The sequence below is a fragment of the Pipra filicauda genome, unplaced genomic scaffold (assembly GCF_003945595.2).
Source record: "Pipra filicauda isolate LSUMZ 115617 unplaced genomic scaffold, ASM394559v2 scaffold357_size738173_pilon, whole genome shotgun sequence".
Taxonomy (NCBI): Eukaryota; Metazoa; Chordata; class Aves; order Passeriformes; family Pipridae; genus Pipra; species Pipra filicauda.
The window spans coordinates 212,811-232,693 of record NW_024104484.1 but is presented as its reverse complement, the minus strand read 5'-3'; the positions used below and the strand labels follow the sequence as shown (position 1 = coordinate 232,693).

The 19,883-nt window shown below is 55.0% G+C and overlaps 1 protein-coding gene across 1 annotated transcript; it reads right to left on the bottom strand.

Moving 5' to 3' along the window:
• Window positions 1-1,593: 1,593 nt before the first annotated feature.
• TCF25 (transcription factor 25) lies at window positions 1,594-19,550 on the bottom strand. The gene is made up of 18 exons (XM_027744555.1): window positions 19,383-19,550; window positions 18,287-18,487; window positions 16,591-16,665; window positions 14,615-14,739; window positions 13,257-13,322; window positions 12,019-12,101; window positions 11,432-11,562; window positions 8,559-8,658; window positions 7,661-7,754; window positions 6,737-6,829; window positions 6,152-6,257; window positions 5,677-5,836; window positions 4,350-4,437; window positions 3,625-3,783; window positions 2,951-3,041; window positions 2,661-2,740; window positions 1,961-2,033; window positions 1,594-1,835 (listed from the first exon to the last, which is right to left on the bottom strand). The coding sequence occupies exons 1-18, from the start codon at window positions 19,548-19,550 to the stop codon at window positions 1,674-1,676; spliced, it is 2,055 nt and encodes a 684-aa protein (XP_027600356.1). The 3' UTR covers window positions 1,594-1,673.
• Window positions 19,551-19,883: the final 333 nt, after the last annotated feature.

Sequence of the window (19,883 nt, the reverse complement as noted above, 5' to 3'; positions counted from 1 at the left end):
TTTTAAAGCCGACTCTCGTGGCTCCTCCTCCCGAGGAGGGTGGGCATCTGCATGACGGTGGCACCCTGGCAGCGAGTGGGGCCACTGCCAAGGCCAGGGCTGCCAGACCTCCAGGATGGCCCTGGTGGACGTGACTGCTTGGGGTCACCATGTGCCCAGGAGTCATAAATGCCCTGGGAGGGTCCCTGCGTCCCTGGGGTCATGCACTGTGGGGGGTTGTGTGCCATAGGGGTCCTCTGTGCCCTGGGGGGACGAGGCACCTCGAGTCTCCATGTGTCCTGGGGTCCTACGTATGCTGGAGGCACTCTGGGGGACTGTGTGACTTGAGGGGTCCCATGTGCCCTGCAGGCCTGTATGTCCTACAGGGGTTCATGTGCCCTGGGGGTCATCCATACACCCTGGGGTGTCCACACACCCTGGGGACCCCCATGGGACCCTGCCCACTGCAGGAACCAAGCTGCCCCACACATTGGGATTGGGAGGGGTCCCAGCCCCAGAGCCCTAGGGAAGGTGTTGCGCCATGGGGCAGGCGTGGGATCCGATATGAATCGTCAAAGACATGATTAAATGGGACACTGCAGAGCCTGGTGCCACAGGGATCCCAGGCAGGCGGGGGGGGACACAGACCCCATCTGACCATCATGTGCCTTGGGTCCGTGTTGATGCCTGGAGCTGCTCGGCTGCCAAAGAGCCATTCACAGCTCCATGAAAGGCTGATCCCACGCTTATCCACTTCCGTTGGGAAGCCCTTCCCTCTGGCATGGATAAAAATGGTTCAGCTGGATACACTGGGAATGGGGTCCTGTGCTGCCACAGTGCCAAGCTACAGGGATTAGGACACCATGGGATTTGCATGTGCCAGTGGGGAACAGAGCTGTGATGGGCTGGCTTGAGATCTGGGGTTTGCACCCAGCCAACCTACCCTGGCTCCATCCCCTAGGGAGACAACACAGCAGAAACAAGGACTTAATCCACATATTCACCATTACTCGGCAAAAAAGAGGAAAAAGCTTTGTGGGAACAAAGATGAGTTAAGGTTTGAGTGTGGCTGACCTCAAACCTGGCTCTACAAGGTGAAGGTGGGGAAATAAAGGATGGAGAAACAAAGAGGGGGGATGATTTCTGCTACAAACACGATTAAAAAGCTGGGAAAGCTGATCAATGCACAATTCTAGTGGCATAGGGCACTCCAAGGCGTTTGGAAGGGTCAGTGTGGTGAGAGGGTGCAGAGTGTTTTGTGGAGGGAAGGAAGCTGCAGGAAGCACAAAGGAGCTGGAGGAGAGGGCAAAGAAACCCCTCTGGGAATTAAGGACAATAGCCAGAAGAACGGGGAGGGGAATGGGATGGGAATTGTGTGTGGAAGAGGCCAGAAGGGGACTAAAGCTGCCATGGGGACAAGGGACAGCTGCTGTCGATTAGCTCGGACATGCTCAGATAGTCCTTGTCCCCTGTTGAGAGAGAGGAGAGAGGCCCAGGGAGGCAGCTCCCTTCCCTGGACAGGGCTCATCCCTGTGGATTCAATCCCCCTCCCTGGACAGGGCCATCCCAGGGATTCAGCCGCCCTCCCCGGAAAAAGCCCATTCCCACAGCAAGTGCATTTGTGTGACTTTATTGGAGTGCAACACAAATCGGGAAATGATGTCAGAAGGTTTGAGGAGAGACACACCCCGGGCTCAATCCCAGTCCCCATCGCCTTCGGGATTGTCATCGCGGGGGGGCTCCTGGAACTGGATGTTAGCCAGCATGTCCCGCATGGCCGCCATCAGCCTGTTCACCCCCTGGTTAAGGTCCTGCCCTGCCCCGGCCTCGTCATCCCCGTCATGCCGGATGTCCCCCTGCAAGACAGCAGTGCTGTGGTGGCAGGGACACAGACAACGCCGGTGCCAAACCAGCACCAGGCTGCTGCCAGCAGCTGCTCCTGGAGTGGGAACCATGTGCCCACAGCCCAGCATGCACCCACCTGCAAGTTAAAATTTGGCAACAGCGAGCGGAAAAAGAGGGATAAAGTGCTTTCATTGGAGGGATGGCTTGTCCTGCAAGACACAAGTGGCACCCTGATGAAGGGACAGCTCAGTTCGTGACTGCTCAAGGGGATATGGCAGGACTGGGAGAACCACGGCCCTGACGGAGCCAGACCCGAGGGAGGGAATGGGGGGATTTCCAGGGGTTTCTGATCCAGGCAGCTGCAACTCCGAGCAAACCAGTTGCTAAGAGCACTACCAAAGCCAGGTTGGATGGAGCTTGGGGAAGGTGTACCTGCCTATGGTGAGGAACATGATGAGCTTTAAGGTCCCTTCCAACCCAAACCATTCCAGGATACTGTGATTCTACCAGCTCTGCTGAGTGAGTGAGTGTGTAACCCAGGACTGGGTGTACTTAAACCTCTATTTACCCCAAACTCCCCCAGTTCAGCCACAGCCCGTGTTTTCCCTGGCTTTTGCCCTATTGCTGGGAACAGCTCCCAGTGACCACCATGGGAAGCGGCCGGACCAGTCTGTCCTGTAGCTCTGCCTGTCGGGAGCACCACAACCCTTCCTCTGCCATGGAGGAGGATGTCAGTACTGAGTGCCCACATGCAGCCTGGCCCGGGGCTGAGGGTGTGCCGGGAACATGGGAACATGCCGGCTGTGCCGGCACAGGCACCAGGGTGGAGGTGGTACCTTTCCGGTCGGGTGTAAGAAACGATGGAGTCCAGAGGAGGGAGGGGGTCAAAACCCATCACTGGCTGCGAGGTCACCTCCTGCAGGGGAAGGAGAAGGAAGGGATGAAGGAGAAGGGATGAAGGCTGCACATCCAGCTGCAGCAAACACAAAGGCATGGAGAAGCTGTGCCCGTAGGGAGGACACCTTGGGGTCTGGTGGGTGCCTGGGGTTAAGATGTGCCCAGCAAGGACACAAGCACCACCACACCACGCACAGCCACAGCCCCTGTGCCCCATCAGGGCCCTCACCAGAGGCAGGGCTGCCGTGGCCTCCTTCATCTCTGAGAGGATGACGTGCCGGTAGATGTTCCTGGGAGCGCTCTGGTACCGGATCTTCCTCCTGAAGCGGGGAGGGGACAGAGCAGGATGCCCTTAGCAGGCAAATTCCCATTTCTGCTGCTCCAAGTACAGAGTCAGCAGCTTCCCTGACTCGAGGGGACAGGCCATATTGGATGGAGCTGGCTTAGGGTAAGCCAAAGGCAGCTGCTGAGCTCCAGAGAAAGAGCAGAGAGCGGCGCAGAGTGCTCAGCAGAGCGAGCTGACCTTGGTTTAGGACAACATCTGATGGCTCTCTCCTGTTTCTCAGCACAGGGACTTGGCAAGTGTTCCTAAGCTCCCACCTGCCCTGTGTGGCGATCCCTGCCCCTCCAGGCCACCCTCCACCCTCTCCAGGACATCTCCAGGGCACAGGTGACAGCCAAGACTAGGAAAAGCAGTGCAGGACTTGAAGTGCAGGTCCAGCTCTTCATTCCCATTTGTGAAAAGCATGGAAGAGCCTCTGCCCTCCTGGCCCACAGTGTAACCCTCAGCATCAGACCAGCAGCTGGGGGGCTCTGAGAGTGACCCCGGGGTCACTGCTGCCCAGGCCAGTCCCTGGTCCCACTCTGTCCCAGGCACTGAATCCGCTGCCCCTCCGCACTCACTTGTGCTCGGCCTCCTGTACCAGCGGGTCCTGGGCCTCCACCATCCGCAGCACCTCGTGGGTCTGGGGCTCCAGCCAGGCCATGACAGCTGGGTCCTTCCACAGGGCGTGTGTCCTGCCCACGTACAGGGACGTCAGCTGGTTCAGGGCGGGCGACTGGCTATGGAAGATGGTTGTTACTCACAGCACCCTCTTCCTCCTCCTCCTCATGGGATGCTGAGGGCTTAGCCCTGCGTTGGGCTTTGGTGTGGGAACACAAGGCAAGGACTCACAGGCTCCTGCCTGGCTGTGGCCAGCCACCTTCACCAGATCTCCTGCCTCCGTCTATTTTTAGGCTAAGCAGAGCCATGAAATGAAGGAACACTGCCCTGACCTGAGGGGAGAGCCTTCGTGTGCTGAGGAAGACCATGTGTCTAGGGAGCCCAGACTGGTTGGAGACAGCCTGCCCTGGGAGGATGCACGCGTTGCTCTCCCTCGCTACGCACACCAACAGGCTTCAGGTTGAACTTCTGACCTGTCCACATCGAGGTGAGGTGGGTCTGTCAGCCTGACCCAGAGGCCATTATGGAAACCCATTATCAAATGGATTATCAAATGAGGCATTATCAAATGAGCCTACTCAGGGAACCCAAACAAGCTCCTCCATTAGCTGTCTGAACATGCAAAATCCCCGCCGCCAGCAAAAATCGATCCCTTCCCTTTTCTGAGAACATCTCCAGGCCTTACCTGATCTGGGCATTCAGCCCAAAGAAGGGGTGGGAGGCGACCCTGGCATCAGGCTGCACACTGCAGTGATCCAACAGCGGCATCAGAACTGCATGACAAAGATAGAGAACTCATTTGGATCTGTTGGTGAGGAGCAGCATGGAGTGGGGTCACCCCTGCAGAGAGACACCCCAATCCCAGAGGCCAGCACCCCAATCCCAAGGCACCAACGAGGACCCACACAAGGAAGGGGTGAGGATGCTGCTGGTCTCTATGCTGGCACAGGGGTTATTTCAGTCATCCAAACTAGGAGTCAAGATGATTCTAGCCCCTACAAACTGAATCCCTGTTGGAGAGCTGGTTCTTCCTGCTGCACACCCTCCCCTGGGCCTGAGGGCTGCACGCTCCTTTCATGGACAGCAGCACCCACGGGATGAAAGGGAGAGTGATGGGCACCCATGGGGACAGCACATCCAAAATGGAGCTGTGCTGCAGAGGGAAAACCAAGGAGACTGGCTTGTCCCTGCTCCAGGTGGCCCCATGGAGGTGAGACATTTCCCTGCTCCAAGATTCCGATTCTCTCCCTTCCCCCCAGCCTGCCCACCCCGACCATTGCTGGTGGAGAGGCAGTGGCTACTCTGAGGAGGGAGGACAGAATCATGGAATCACAGAATTGTTAAGGTTGGAAAAGCCTCTGAGCTCACTGAGTCCAATTATCCCCCCAGCACTGCCAAGACCACCACTAATCTGTGTCCCCAAGTGCCACATCCACATGGCTTTTGAATGCCTCCAGGGATGGAGACTCCATCACTGCCCTGGGCAGTCTGTTCCAGGACCGAACAGTCCTTTCCAGGAAATTTTCCCAATATTCAACCTAAACCTCCTCTGGCACAACTTGAGGCCGTTTCTTCTTGTCCTGTCCCTTGTTCCCTGGGAGCAGAGCCTGATCGCCACCTGGCTCCACGCTCATGTCAGAAGTTGGAGAGAGTAAGAAGGTCCTCCCTGAGCCTCCTTTTTCCAGGCTGACCTCCGCCAGCTCCCTCAGCTGCTCCTGGTGCTCCAGACCCTTCCCCAGCTCCGTTCCCTTCTCTGGACACACTCAGCCCCTCAATGCCTGTGTTGGGAGAGGGGTCCAGAATTTACTCCAGGGTGGACCCCCCACCACCACCACACCACTGCAGGCACAGTTCTGCCCAACCATGTCCCCTCTGACTCAAGGCTCCATCTCCTGCAAAAGCAATTTGCAAATTCCTGCCTCAGCATCTGCCTGCCCGGAATCCAGCCCTGGCTCAGATGAGGCCAGTGACAAAGCCTGCAGGGACGGCCTTACCGGTGGGGACAGACTCACCGCTTGGGAACATGACGAGCGCGAGCTGGATGAGCCGGGCCGCTCGCTCCCGGGCCTGGCTCCGCTCCAGCTCCGGGCGCTCCTCCTGCTGGCTCAGGAAGAAATAGGCCAGCGGCACCGAGAAGGCGAAATTGGGCAGCTGGGACAGATTCCGGTGACTCTGCAGGATCAGGGAGAGTTACCGAGAAATGATGCTGTGCAGCAGGATCTGGGCTGCATGAGGTGGGGGATCTGGCTGCCGGGGTTAAGTGAGTTCCCAGCTGCTGGCTCAGTGCCCCCATGGCTGAGTGAGCAATTTTGAGGTCATACAACTGTTTGCAGAGGCCCAGGATTACAAGGAACCAACAGCCCAGCCTTTATGGATCATTCCAACACCATTGGGGAGCCAGTTGGGCTGTGAGACCCCCAGCAAAGGGATCACCTGGCTGTGAAATCCTATGGGGAGTGCTCCAGGAACCAGCTTGCCCCCTCTCACCTCCCACTCCTGGAAAAGGCGGGTCAGGAAGGTGTATTCCCTGGCCCGGAGGGACAGGAAGTCGATCAACAGCAACACACAGAGCGGGTCATTCTCCGGATCGAGGCTTGGGAGCAAGGGAAGGAAACAAAGTGTCACAACAGCTGAGAGAGCTGCCCTGATTTCTGAGTCAAACAGACTTTCCCAGTGGCATCCATGATTCAGCAAGCAGAGAGAATGGGAACACGTTCGCTCCCTCATGGCCAGGAGGGCAGAGTGATGCTCTGTCCCTGCAGAGGGGATGGTCCCCTGTCACCACCCCGGAGGAGGATCAGTGGCCACAAACTAAGTGGCTGAAGCCATCCTCACAAATCTCCTCCACTGAGCTCAGCAGTCATGGGCCACCCAGGTCCCCTGGTCACCCATCACCTCTCTAAAGGGTGCCTGCACAAACCCTGCAGCCGTAAGGGGTGGGAATGAGCCCTCACCAAGCCCAAGAGCAGCAAGACCCTTCTGGAGTGACTGTCCCCCCCAGGCTGGGTTCAGTTTGTTGTTCCAAGTGTGCCTCCCGAAACCAGACACCCCACTCTTGGTGGGGGCACCTACCTCAGGATGAGCTTGCAGAACTCCAGAGCTGTGCGGGGACAGCCCCTCTTCTCCAGGAACACCAGGTGCTTGAAGAGAGCCAGAAAGAAAGCCCTGCGTGGGGAACAGCAGCAAGATTTAGAGGCCACATGCAGAGAGAAGCACTTTGTGCCACTCAGAAATGGGGACACAGGGTCACTGCCAGCTCCTCACCCCCGAGCATCTCCCATCCTGGTGTGGGACAGGGTGCCACAGACCCCCTCCCACTCTCATCTCTTAGTTTTGTTATCTTTTTGTGCAAGTACAGGGACAGAAAACTCATGGCCTGCTCCACAGACCGGGATCAACCCAAAGTCCGCATCCCACCTTGTCCCAGTGGTGTGGGAATGGTGACACAGAGTGGGGAGGCCCAACACCCGAACTGGTGTTACAGGTCATTGATGGCAGGAAGCCTGTCAGCCACAGGGACTGGAAATGTGAGCACTCTCCAGGTACAGCAGTTTGGGAGAGATGACTTGCGTCAGCTGACTGGAAAATTCCCAGAATAAAGTCACCTTTCCCAGCAGCTGCAGAGCTGGAGTTACGTAAAGAGCTGTGCTGGGAGGAGTGTGAGTGCTGGGGATGATGGCTGGAAACACAGCAAGGATTTTTGTGACCAAATAAATGTCATTTTGGGCTGAGCGGTAATGCCCATTAGTAATGGCATGAGAAGGCTGTGACAGGGAGGGACAATTCCTGCTCCACAAAGATGTTCCTTGGGAAAAGGGATGCTTTGTACAGAAGCTTCAGTGCACGAGGTGCCTGTACTGCAGCACCATCCTGGGAACCCCCAACAGAAAGGAACATTCAGGGTACCCCAGGATTGTCCAAAGTGGGCCAGGAGCTCCAGCTGAGCCTTGCTTATTTATTAATACTTATTAATAAATATTTCCCCAGCCCTCCCACCTGTTCTCTGGTCTCCGGTAGTCCAGCCTGCAGGTCCCGCTGGTGAGGCTGAAAACGGGGTGGAAGGCGCACTCCAGGCTGTACAGTGCCCGCTCTGGGGACAGCAAGGACATGTCAGGGACTGGACAGTGCCACCCCCAGCACTCCATTTAGCCCAAAAGACATGAAATCAACTCGTTCCCAGCACTGAGAGGCACAAAGCTACTTCACACTATGTGGTGGCAATAGATAGCAGGGTAGTGAGTGCTGTTCCCTCCTGTGGGCATCAGATCATGCTCCATGTGGGAAGAAGAACCCTTCTGAGATTGAGGCTGGTGCAGCTGCCTTTGCCACAGGTATTTTCACATGGGAAAGCCAAGTTCCTGTCCTCACTTTGCCCCTGCCCCTCCTGTCATGCTGCAGAGCACATGCCCCATTCCCAAACAGCCCATCTTACTCCAGAGCCTCAGCACAGGCTGGGGGCTCCCAGAGCCTCTGAGCCCACCTAAGCGGCAGAGCCCCACATACCAACCTCAGGATGCTGAGCAGAAGGAGGGAGGCTGGGCAGGCTCCCCATGGAAGGGTGGCCTTCCTGGAGCTATTAAATCAGACCCTCCTCCCACAAGGGATGTCCTACAGGTGGGACCCTGCCATGGCCAGGTAACCCTTCTGTCTATTCTGAATCATGAAATGGTTTGGGTTGGAACAGACCTTAAAGCTCAACCAGTTCCACCCAGTGCCATGGGCAGGGACATCTTCCATTAGACCAGGTTGCTCCAAGCCCCGTCCAACCTGGCCTCAAACACTTCCAGGGTTGGGGCAGCCACAGCTTCTCTGGGCAGCCTGTGCCAGGGCCTCACCACCCTCCCACAGGATAGAATTTCACAGCAGCGCATCCATTCCTCACCTCAGCTCTTACCTATGAGATCCCGGGCCATCTCCTGGTCCTCCTGCATCCGGCACACGTCGCTGAGCTGCAGGAGAGAGTCCACGTGGTAGGGGTTCATCTGGAGCAGCAGCTGCAGAAGAGCACGGCAAAGATACCATTTCATTACTGGTGTCTTGGGAATTTGGGCACTTACTGACCCAGGTACCTTCCAGCATCCAGACACAGCACCAAAAGCTTCCTGCCAGCTCTGTTCCTGTGCTGGAAGGGCACAGTGAGCTCTCTCCCCACCCCATACAGGATGGGAGCCCTCAGTGGCAGCTTCCCTGAGGCAGCTCCCTCCCAGCTGACCCAGCTTTTCCAGCAGAGGCCATGTCAGGCCTTTGATCATCTTCACTGTCCTTCTCTGGATCTCTCCCAGCTCCTCCAGATCCTTTGGAAGGCAAGAGCAAGATGCAGGCACTGTTACAGTTTGGGATTTTTTATCTACCCCTCACCAATTCTGAGCATTTGATCAGGTTTTTGCTTCCTCGGAGTGGTAAGAGGACATTTGGACATATGTATTACAAATCCAGGATCCAGCAATGGTAATGAATAATAATTAATAAATAAGTATTTCCACACTTCAGAAGAGAAGTTTCACCTAAAAACTCTTCTCCATTCACTAATTATATTGTAAACAGGCTATTTTTTTCAAGTACCTAAACCTCAGTTCAGTATGAAAATACTGAAGTTACTTCAATTCTCCTCACAGTTGAGTTTGGGGATTATTTTTTCCCTAGAAACTGAAAAAAATACAGCTTCCAAAACTCCAGAATTTTCCATCTGCAGTGTAGGGGACAGTGAGACCACCTACAGCGCAAAGCCTGGGTGTGCCAGGCTGGCCCAGCCCAGCCTTTGCCTCAGAGCCACTTGCCTGGCATTTAACCGCTTCCTTAAGGGGTAAAACTAATTTAAGACTCTTTATAATTCTCATGTAGGGTCACTGTGATGGGGAAAAACTAAGAAAAGCTCACCAAGACCCTTTTAACCTACCAGCAAGAGCAGAGAAAACACTCAATAAGCCTCCAAAAAATAATGTTTTATATGCTGAAACCACAGTAGCAAGGCAGAGTTGGGTTTCAGCTATGCTGGAGCTGCGGCAACCATGGATAAACTGTCTGGGATTGGCAAATCCATCGGTTAGATTTTACCCTTAATGGAAAAGTGAAGGATCTAAAGCTGTAGGAATGTCTTCAAATTTAGCTAGACCCACTCAAGAGGGACAGAGCACCCAGACTAAAATACCGTGCAAAGCCCGTCCTGTGTGGGACTGAGCTCGAGCTGCCCCTGGGACACTCAGTGCTGCACAGGAATTACCCTGCCTCATTTAATCCCAATCCCTCAATCCAGGCAGAACTGATGAGCTGGAGCGAGCCCCATGGCCCTGAGCCGAGGGTGGGAAAGCAGAAGGAAGTAAACTTTATTTAGCAGACAATGGGCTCTTTAAGGAACATCTCCAGGGCATGTATCCCAGCTCATGTGGCCAGGCTTTCCAGAGAAACATCTCTCAGTTATGGTTTAGTTGGGTGCAGAGCAATTTTGCTGTTGCTTATCACTCCAAACTATAAATGTTACCATACAGCTTAATGAGCTCGGACATGCTTGAAGGACTCCCAACACAAAGCCTGTGTTGCCGAAATACCAAGAAAAGACACATTTTTCATCCATGCAGGAGTTTATAAATAGAACATCTGTTAGTTTAGACTCCCAGTTCACGATGGGTTTATACAATATTCCTCCTTTCCCAGCTGAAGAGCCAAGACAAGGGAGCTTTATTCCCACCCTTCCAGCCAAACAGACAGTTCCTGTGGGCTCCTCTCTCAAAAGGTGACCTGGCACGTGCTCGGCAGAGCCATCAAGGCTCAGCCACCAGATCCCCATCTGACCCAGGAGGCCACTTATCTTATTAAAAAGGTGACAGCAGAGCTCAGCTCTCAGCACTGCCTCACCGCACACAGAGGGACACAGGGCTCTGCTGCTCAAATCGAGACTGAAAATAAATAACCCAAGGTTCTGCAGAGGGATCTGGACAGGCTGGATGGAGGGGGCAAGGCCAATAGGATGAGGGTCAACAAAGTGAAGTATTGCATCCTGCACTTGAGTCACAACAACACCATGAACACTACAGGCTGGGGCAGAGTGACTGGAAAAGGACCTGGGGGTGCTGGTGACAGCAGCTGAACACGAGCCCAGGTGGGCAAGGAGGCCAATGGCACCTGGCCTGTACCAGCCATGGTGTGGCTCCAGGACCAGGGCAGTGACCATGCCCTGTGCTGGGCACTTGTGAGGCCACACCTGGAATTCTGGGGTCAGATTTGGGCCACTCACCCCAACACAGGCATTGAGGGGCTGGAGCATGTCCAGGGAAGGGCAACAGAGGTGGGGAAGGGTCCGGAGTACCTGGAGTGGCTGATGGAGCTGGGGGGGGCTCAGCCTGGAGAAAAGAAGGCTCAGGAGGGACCTTCTCACTCTCTGCAACTCCCTGAAAGGAGGGTGGAGCCAGGTGGGGGTCGGGCTCTGCTCACAGGGAACAAGGGACAGGACGAGAGGAAACGGCCTCAGGTTGCACCAGGAGAGGTTTAGGTTGGATATTGGGAAAATTTTTTCATGGACAGCCCAGGGTAGTGGTGGAGTTCTCATCTCACTTGGGATTTAAAAGATGTGTGAATGTGGCACCTGAGGACAGGGGTCAGGCATGGCCTTGGTATTGCTGGGGGAACAGCTGGACTTGACAATCCTAGAGGCTTTTCCAACCCAAATAATTCCATGAGCACTGGGATGCACCAGTCCACCTTCCCTGTCAGTGAAAGGGGCTGCAGGAACTCAGGGGGGAACAGCACAACCAACCCCTTCTCCCAACATACCACAATGTTGTTGGGGTCCATGGACTCCACAGCGTCCAGGAACTTGAACTGGACTTGCTGGTACTCGCGGTGGTGCTCGAAGGTGAAGTGCTGCACCCCCCTCCGGGTGTCCAGCAGCCGCATGGCGATACCTGGGGGTGCAGGAGAGACCTGGGTACCCCAACAGAACCCCTTCTGCTCTCTTAGCACACCCAAAGCTCACTCACAGCATTGGGTCCAAAGCTACACCTGTTTTTGGAAACTCCCAGAGAATTTCACTCTTCTCCCTCCTCTCATGAGTCAAAGTCCCAAACCCACCCAAGAAGTCCAGGCTGCTCATTCTCCCCATGGATATTTCTCATTATCCAGCAATCATGCTGCTAAGATGGGAAGCATCCATCCCCTGTTACCTCCAAAATAGGGAAAAACAAGCCCAAATGCTAAGATACAAGTCAACAAGAGTCCTCTGTTGAGGAAGGAGGTGTATTTCCACCAGCTGACAAGCAGTTCCCTTTCAAGCAGCTCACTGAGGTCTCTAGCAGTATCTGTGTCACGTGGGCAGGGGACCAATGTGACCCATGGGCAGGAGGTGGCCCCAAAAGCCTCACCTGTCTTGCTGTAGCGTGGCCAGGTGTTCTTGGGAGCTGTGAGCCATGTGCTGCGGACGTACTGCCGCTGCCTCTGCCTCGGCCTGGGGAGATAAACACAACAGGTCACAGCGCTGTGCTAACAGAAGGAGAAGGCATGAAATCAGCCGTGAAAAGGGTGTTTCAGGGGAAAATGAGATCCAATTGTTTCCCCAGCTGCAGTATACAGAACTGTGCCCAGAGCCCTACACGTTTGCCTTCGCAACACAACGTAGCTGTGCCCAGGCTCTGCCTTAGGTGCACCATCTGGGCCAGCCAGTGTCCCCAGCATCTCCACTTCAAGAGCTTCTCTCCCTGTTTTTATCCCTGCCAATCTCTCAGCTGCCTCTGTGCTTCAAACAGCTTCCCAGGTCCAATTAGGAGAGCCCCACATCACTCTGGCTCATCCCTTTTCCCAGTAGGGTCTTCAAATGTCAACGGATTTAGTTTAAGCCATACTCAATACCACACAATTTATTGATTCAGGATTAAGACTACTCTGAGAGTCGTATCTCCTCAGAAAGGGATCACAGAATATCCTGTCCAATATTTGGAAGGGAACACAATGATTCCCAAAGTCCTAGTCCTGGCACTGAACAGGACAATCCCAAGGAATAGCAGCTTCTTCCTCAAGCACCAAATGCTCTTCCACAGACTCTCTTCCTGCTTCCACCTGCACTGCTCTGAGCTCAGACCCTTCTCATGTGCAACTTTTCCAACCAGCTCATGGAAGTGAGATTTTGTGGATGACACTGAGCACAGTGCAGTGGAAAACTGCACAAAGACCTCACACCCAGGGAGCAGCAGTTCCCTGGGCCCCTGAAAGCAAGTGCATGGAAACATCAAGAAGTATTCAGGGTCCTCTTTTTGTCCAGAAACTCTGGAATGGCAACAAGGGACAAATTCTGGAGAAAACCAAAACCTAAGGGTCTATACTCTGTGAACTTGAGTGAAATAACTTTGAAGAGTGGTTTGGCAGTAAATGAGAGGGGAAAGCAGCAGAAGAAAAAGTAAGAGCCTGGACAAATCTTTCCCCACCTCACACATATCACCAAAAATATTCCTCTGTCCCAATAAGCAACTACTAAACCAGCAACACACCCTGAGCTCGGGAATACCTGCCCAGGTGTGGCACTGGGGACTCTATAAGCCGTGCCGAGGGAAGGACAGGCACACCTCCTTGGACTTGGAACCGGTTTAATATCAAGTTCTGGACTAACCTCTGGTCCCCAAGCACAGCGCGAGCCCCGAAGTATCTCTTCAACTCATTCTCTGGATTCAAGTTTCTGAGAAGGCAGAAAGAAAGGCTCCATCAGTTAAACACAGCCCAAAGTGCCACACTCAAGTCTCTCCGTCAAAACCCATTGCTCCATACCCAAAACTGCCTCTGGAACACCCCCAAACCATCACACACTCCCCGCTGATTGGGCACAGCATGGAGAAAGGAGGTTAAAGTGGTCAGGACAGGCATGGAAAGCCCTGCTCCATCAGATCTGCTTCCCTTCCGCTCTGCTCCAGAGGTGCTGAGCTGGGAATACTGCTGCTGCCCTCTCCAGGGCAGCTGGAGCCTCATCTGGGATACTCTCAGGAGAACCTTGGGCTCAGGAGCACAGGCTCAGGTCTCCTTGCCAGCCTCCATGCAGTGTTCAGGGTGTTCATCCCAAATTGTAGGGATTGTAGGCTGTGGGGCTTGAAGAGAGGGAGTGAGAATACTGCGATCCAGCACAGCCAGCCCTCACCAGGGGTGATTCAGCTCTCAAAGATCTTGGAATCATGTTTACTTGACCAAGAAGTCACTGAAGTTTAAATCCAACACCAGGTGCACAAACATCCTGGTTCTGCCAAAGCATCCTACACTCAGTTTCGCTGCATTGGGGCTGGACAGCAAACTGGGACTGGTAAATTGTCTCAATTTCAAGTTTAAATGTTTTCTCCATCAACAGGAAGAGCTGCTGGTGTCTGCAGCAGCCTAGAGCTCTGAAACACACTGGTCATACCACCCAGCCCGCTCCCAAAGGGAATCCCAGTGCCATACAGGCCTCAAGTCTGAGGTAGACTCATCCCTCAGCTCTCAGACACACTTGGTGCTCAGTCCACTTTGTTGAGGTGACATGTGGGAAAGGCTGGACAAGTCTAACTTGCTTTGCTGATGGAATCAGCCCCTGGCACACCTCAGCCTCCTCCTTTTCAGAGGCAGCACGTGCTGAACTGGGGCTGCTGCTCACAGTCAGTACCTGGCCAAGTGAATGCAGTGCCAAAACTTTACACACCAGGGCTCCTGGTACCTCTGCAGAGTTTCTCCTATAGAAGATTTGAGGGTAGAAGGCCCCACTGGAGGCTAATCTGGTCCTGCCACTCACTACAATGAGGCCTGGCAGCAGAGAATCACCATCAGAACCAAACACAGCTCCCAGAGCAGTGGTAGAAACAGGGACATGCATAAACAGCACAAGCTGGACCTTTCAAGCAAGGTCAAGAATTCCTGACTGGATCACACTGGGAAGCTCTCAGCGCCCTTGCTCGAGGATCACATATCCCTGTCATACCCCAGGCCAGAGCCAGGTAGGTCCAGCAGTACCTGTGCTCCACGTAGAGCAGGGGTCGGCTGTCGGCGATGAGCCCACCTTGGCTCGGGAGGGACAGCCCACTGGGGTCCTCCAGCCTCTCCAGCAGGCTGTCAATGTCTTCCAGGTCGTTGTCTTCCTTAAGAGAGGCAAATCCAAGGCAGTTACTACAGGATGAGTCACAGTATCATGCAGGTCACCCAGCGGAGATGCCACTCAGCTGCTTCCAGCTCATCCCGATTCCTGTGCAATGGGCTGTGGCTCTTCATAAGATCCTGGAATGGTTTGGGTTGGAAGAGACCTCAAAGCTCATCTCATTCCACCCCCTGCCATGGGTAGGGGCACCTTCCACTACACCAGGTTGCTCCAAGCCCTGTCCAACCTGGCCTTGAACACTTCCAGGGATGGGGCAGCCACAGCTTCTCCGGGTAACCTGTGCCAGGGCCTCACCACCCTCACAGGGAAAAACTTCTCCATAGTAACCCATCTAACCCTTTCCTCTCAGAATGGTCTCTTTTTCCCTTGTCCTGTCACTCCATGCCCTTGTCCAAAAATACCTTAAATACTTAAATAACCAGCCTTCACCATTTAGTTTCCGGGGAAGCCCCGAGTTACTGCTGTGACCCCGTGATAAGGTCTCAAACGCTCACATGACTTTAATCCAACTGTCACATTCCCCATCTTCCAACCACTCCAGGAATCCATGCAGCTGCTCACATCCAGCAGTTGTATAACACTTTTACCCTGATTTCCCTCTATTTTCCCCCCACAAACAGCAAGTGACACATTTCTTACGTGCCTGTTTCACATCCTCCTGATGATGTCCGTGGGTGGAACACAGAATTCCATTCAGGAAACCCAAGCAGCATTGCCAGCTTGCCTTTTCCAACTAAATTTAGCCCCTGCGCGTGGAGCGTATACAGGGAAGGGATAACGTGCTCTGTATGGAAGCGCTGGAACAGAGGTTGTATTATCTCCGGTTGGCAAACTCAACTGCCTGGGTCTGGGTCTCTTCCCTGCTGCTTGATATTCTTGGACTGGGAAAGGAAATGGTCTCTTCACTTGGTTCTCCACCTCAGGAGCTCGCTCCTGAGTGGAATTCCCAGGGAGGAGGTGGCCAACTGGGCACCTGCACCGGTGTCATGGCCCAGCCATTCAGCATCTCAGCATCCTGTGGCTCAGGATGTTTAGTAAAGGATCTCCCTGGACTGAACAGGGAAGTTGGATTCGATGATCTTGGAGGTCTTTTCCAACCTAATGATTCTGTGATTCTATGGACAGTTCAGACTCAAACCTGACCAGAAAACCAGCTCCCACCTGAACCTCATTCCTATTGAATTTAGAAGATCAATGGCTTTTATCTGTCTGCTGCTTCCAGCTCTGGGCTCCCCAATGGAGCTGCTGGAGCAAGTCCAGAGGAGGCCACAGAGATGCTCCAAGGACTGGAGCCAGGCTGGGAGAGCCAGGGGTGTTTGGCCTGGAGAAGAGAAGGCTCCAGGGAGACCTTAGAGCCCCTTCCAGTGCCTAAAGGGGCTCCAAGAGAGGTGGAGAGGGACTTTGGACAAGTGCCTGGAGTGACAGGACAAGGGGCAACAGCTTCCCGCTGCCAGAGGGCAGGGTTAAGTGGAATATTGGGAAGAAATTCTTGGCTGTGAGGGTGGGGAGGCCCTGGCACAGGTTGCCCAGAGAAGCTGTGGCTGCCCCATCCCTGGAACTGTCCGAGGTCAAGATGGATGGGGTTTGGAGCAACCTGGTCTAGTGGAAGGTGTCCCTGCTCATCACTGGGGGTGGAATGAGATGAGCTTTGAGGTCCCTTCCCACTCAAACCATTCCAGAATTCCATGATTCCAAAAATGCTTCTTTAAATTTATATTTTTATATTTATATTTTTTGCCTCAAATCTTTCCTGCAGCCACCCCAGAATTCCCACTTTGTCAGCCCCATTGGAGGAATCAGCCTGATCCCTGACTCAGAGCTCACACAGACATACCACAGTGTCTCCTGCTGAAGTTTTCTTGGTTTTCCTTTTCTTTTTTTTCTTCCTTGGCTTGTTACTCGATGCAGGCTGCAAAGACAAAGGGAAGAGCTGTCAGCATGCTCTGAGGGGTGTCAGCTCCATGGGAAGAAGAGCATTTCCCACTGGGATCAGCACACCAAGGGCCCTTAAACAAAATCAAAATTCATCATTTCCTGTTTGTCAGAGAGTGGAAATTAAGACACAAGGAGAAAATAGATGAAAGCACCAGAGTTTCCCAAAGGGTTAAATCTCAGCTGACTTTCAGATCAATGTCTGAGGCTACAAAACCAGGGAAGACAGAAGTTTAGCCGTGCTAGGTGTGGAGGAAATGCTTCAGCCTCCTTCAGTCTCCAGAAGAAGCTGGATTTCTGTCTTTGTAGTGAGCGGGACAGTTTCCAGTTTCAATGGTCATTCCCATTTCTACAGAAACCAACACCTGCCACAAGGCCCCAGCAAAATACAGCTCCTCTCCCTGCAGGTGCAGCTGCTTCAGCTCAGGATGCTCTGTGGCATTCCCTAAAGTGACAGGCACACTGCTGCCCATGCTGGCTCTTCCTTGGGGTGTACACAGCTGGAAAATACATTTCCAGGATTTAGCAAATAATACAGCAAGGAATCACAGAATTGTGGAATGCTTTGGGGCAGAAGGTACTTCAAAGTTTATCCATTCCCACCCCCTGCCATGGGCAGGGACACCTTCCACTAGACCAGGTTGCTCCAAGCCCCGTCCAACCTGGCCTCGGACACTTCCAGGGATGGGGCAGTCACAGCTTCTCTGGGCAATCTGTGCCAGGGCCTCCCCACTCTCACAGCCAAGAATTTCTTCCCAATATCTCACCTAACCCTGCCCTCTGGCAGTGGGAAGCCATTGCCCCTTATCCTATCAAGTAATGGTGTTACCAGAACCATGCCACACTGGTTCCAGAACCGAGGGAAGGTGCAGCCCCAGTCTGGCTCTATTCAAGAGCAGCATCCGCCTGCCTAGAGCTCCCATGGAGCTCTGGGAGAAGCCACAGGTGTGTCCTGGGGTGCTGACACAGCAAACTCACTGGGTCAGGGGCCCTGGAGCCACTGCTTACACAGGGACCCACTGTCCAGAGCAGTCCCAGCCACTGGCATAGCTGGAACATGCACAGATAGTGGACTTTGCCCAGAACCCATGGGCACACAACCCAAATGCATAGCAAACAGGTGAGGCCAGGGGGCCAACCCTGCTTTGCTCCTCCAACCCTCATCTCTATGAGATCCAAGCCAAACCTGCCACGGAAAATTGTTAGTTAAATGTCCCTTTCCTTACAAAATCCTGCAAGGAGACACTTGTGAGCTGACACAAACCACAGGAGCGAATCTTGACACCAAATGACAATAAATCACAATGAGGAAAAGCACATTCAGTGTTTAGTTGACACTGCTTGGAGCCTCCACATTCCCTATTCCAAAACAAGTGCTTCCCTGAGACCATTCCCAGCCCCTGCCCAGCCTCAGCTCTTGTGTGGCACAGGGTCTTCCTTGGGAGTCTCCTCTCTGCAGCTGGAAAATCTCCCCAGATCCCACACACAAATCCAGCACTCAGCACCAAACTGCTGGTCCTCCCCAAGAGCCCCGAGTTCCTGGGTTTGAGCTCCCTGTGTGTGTCCCTGCCCTGTTCCTGTGTCCCTGTGGCAGTTACCATTTGGTCCGGCTGCTCGGCCTCCTCCCCCTCTCTCTGCCTATCGTCCGTGTCCTCAGCCACAGCCCCTTCCTTGTTCCTCTCCTTGTTCCTTTCCTTGTTCCCCTCCTTGTTCCCTCCTGCTGTGTCCTGCTCGATGAGCCGGGTGTCCACTTGCTCCTCTCCAGTCACCGGCTCATCCTCCGACTCCTCGGCAGGGATCTGCAAACAGAGGGACAAGGTGCAGGGACAGTGCAGGGATGGAATTCCCCAGGGATCTGATCTACCACTCCACCTGCAAACAGATGGGGATGACCCCTCATGTCAAGTGTGTCACCCAGCAGGTGCCTGGATAGCCCCAAGCCCATGGAGGGGGGCACAGGGACACCACGATGTGTCCTCTCACACCACAGCCCTGTCTGGACTCTGCTCTTCCTTGGGAAGAGCTTCCAAACCCAGCCCTGCCTATGCTCCCACAGCCAGGCCTTGGGAAAGGACAGGGCTGGATGAGGCATCTGGAGAGCAGGACCAGGCTCTGTCACCCCAAAGAACTGGCAGTACCACCAGGGCCATCCGACTCCCAGCCTTCAGCACTGTGCTCCTGCAGGGCAGGATGGTGGCAGGAATGTTCCTAAAAACAGTTTCCCAGTCCCAGCTCTGACAACATCCAAACCCAGGCCTCCCTCCCATTTCCTCCAAGTTCAGCCCTAGCTGCACCTCCCCACCCCTCCCACCCACCACCCAAACCCCTCAGTCCCACCCCAGTCACTGACCCCAAATCACTGCCTCCCACCAACTGTCACCTCTGCCACATTCACTGTCACCCCCAGCCCTCCTGATCACCCCAGACACCCGCAACCCCCCCAGCCACTGCCCTTAGGTGACCCCCTCACGGTCACCGGCCCCCCCATGAGTGCCCAGTCAGCGGACCCCCAATCACTGCCAGCCCAGCTGCCCCCAAAGTCACTGTTCCCCCAGTCGCTCCCACAGTCACTGTCGTCCCACTTGTGCCCCCAGTGACTTTCACGTCCCAGCTGCCACCCCAGTCACCGCCCCCCAACCGCTCACCCTCGCGCCCCCTCAGGCCCCGCCACCCGCCGGCTGTGCCCCCCCTCACCAGCTCGAAGCGGTTGCTGACGGTGGCGCGGGGCCGGCTGCCGGGTGGCGGCGGCGGCCCCGCCTCTCGGGCTCGCTCGGGGCCGGGGTCGATGCCGAGCTGGCCCAGCCCCGGCCCCTCCTGGCCCCGCTGCTCCCCCCTCAGCCGCCGCAGGGCCCGGCGCGACATCGCCCCCGCCGGCTCCGCGCCTGCGCCCCGCACCGCGTAGCGCCTGCGCGCCCACGCCGGCCCCGCCCACCCCACACCGCGCGCGCCCACTGGCTGGGCCACGCCACGCCCCCCGCAACCTCCGTGGCGCCCCTCGCAAGCCCCGCGTGAAATATGTCCCGGGGGGGAGCGTGGGCACGGGGTGCTTGCCACGGGATCGGTGCGGGGTGATGACCTCGGGACACGGGGGAGATTCGGGGATGGGCCGGGGAGACAGGCTGGGGGCGGCGAGAATGCTCATGGGAATGGGAAGCAGAGTATTCCCACGGTCCTGTGCAGGGTCGCCGCTGCCGT

Excerpts from the sequence above, each read along its gene's own strand:
- TCF25 (XM_027744555.1), bottom strand. The coding sequence starts at position 19,550 with ATGTCGCGCCGGGCCCTGCGGCGGCTGAGGGGGGAGCAGCGGGGCCAG. Across the intron at positions 11,563-12,018 it reads GCCACGCTACAGCAAGACAG|GTATCGCCATGCGGCTGCTG; the intron begins GTGAGGCTTTTG and ends CTGCACCCCCAG. Across the intron at positions 3,784-4,349 it reads GGGCTGAATGCCCAGATCAG|CCAGTCGCCCGCCCTGAACC; the intron begins GTAAGGCCTGGA and ends CATCTTCCATAG.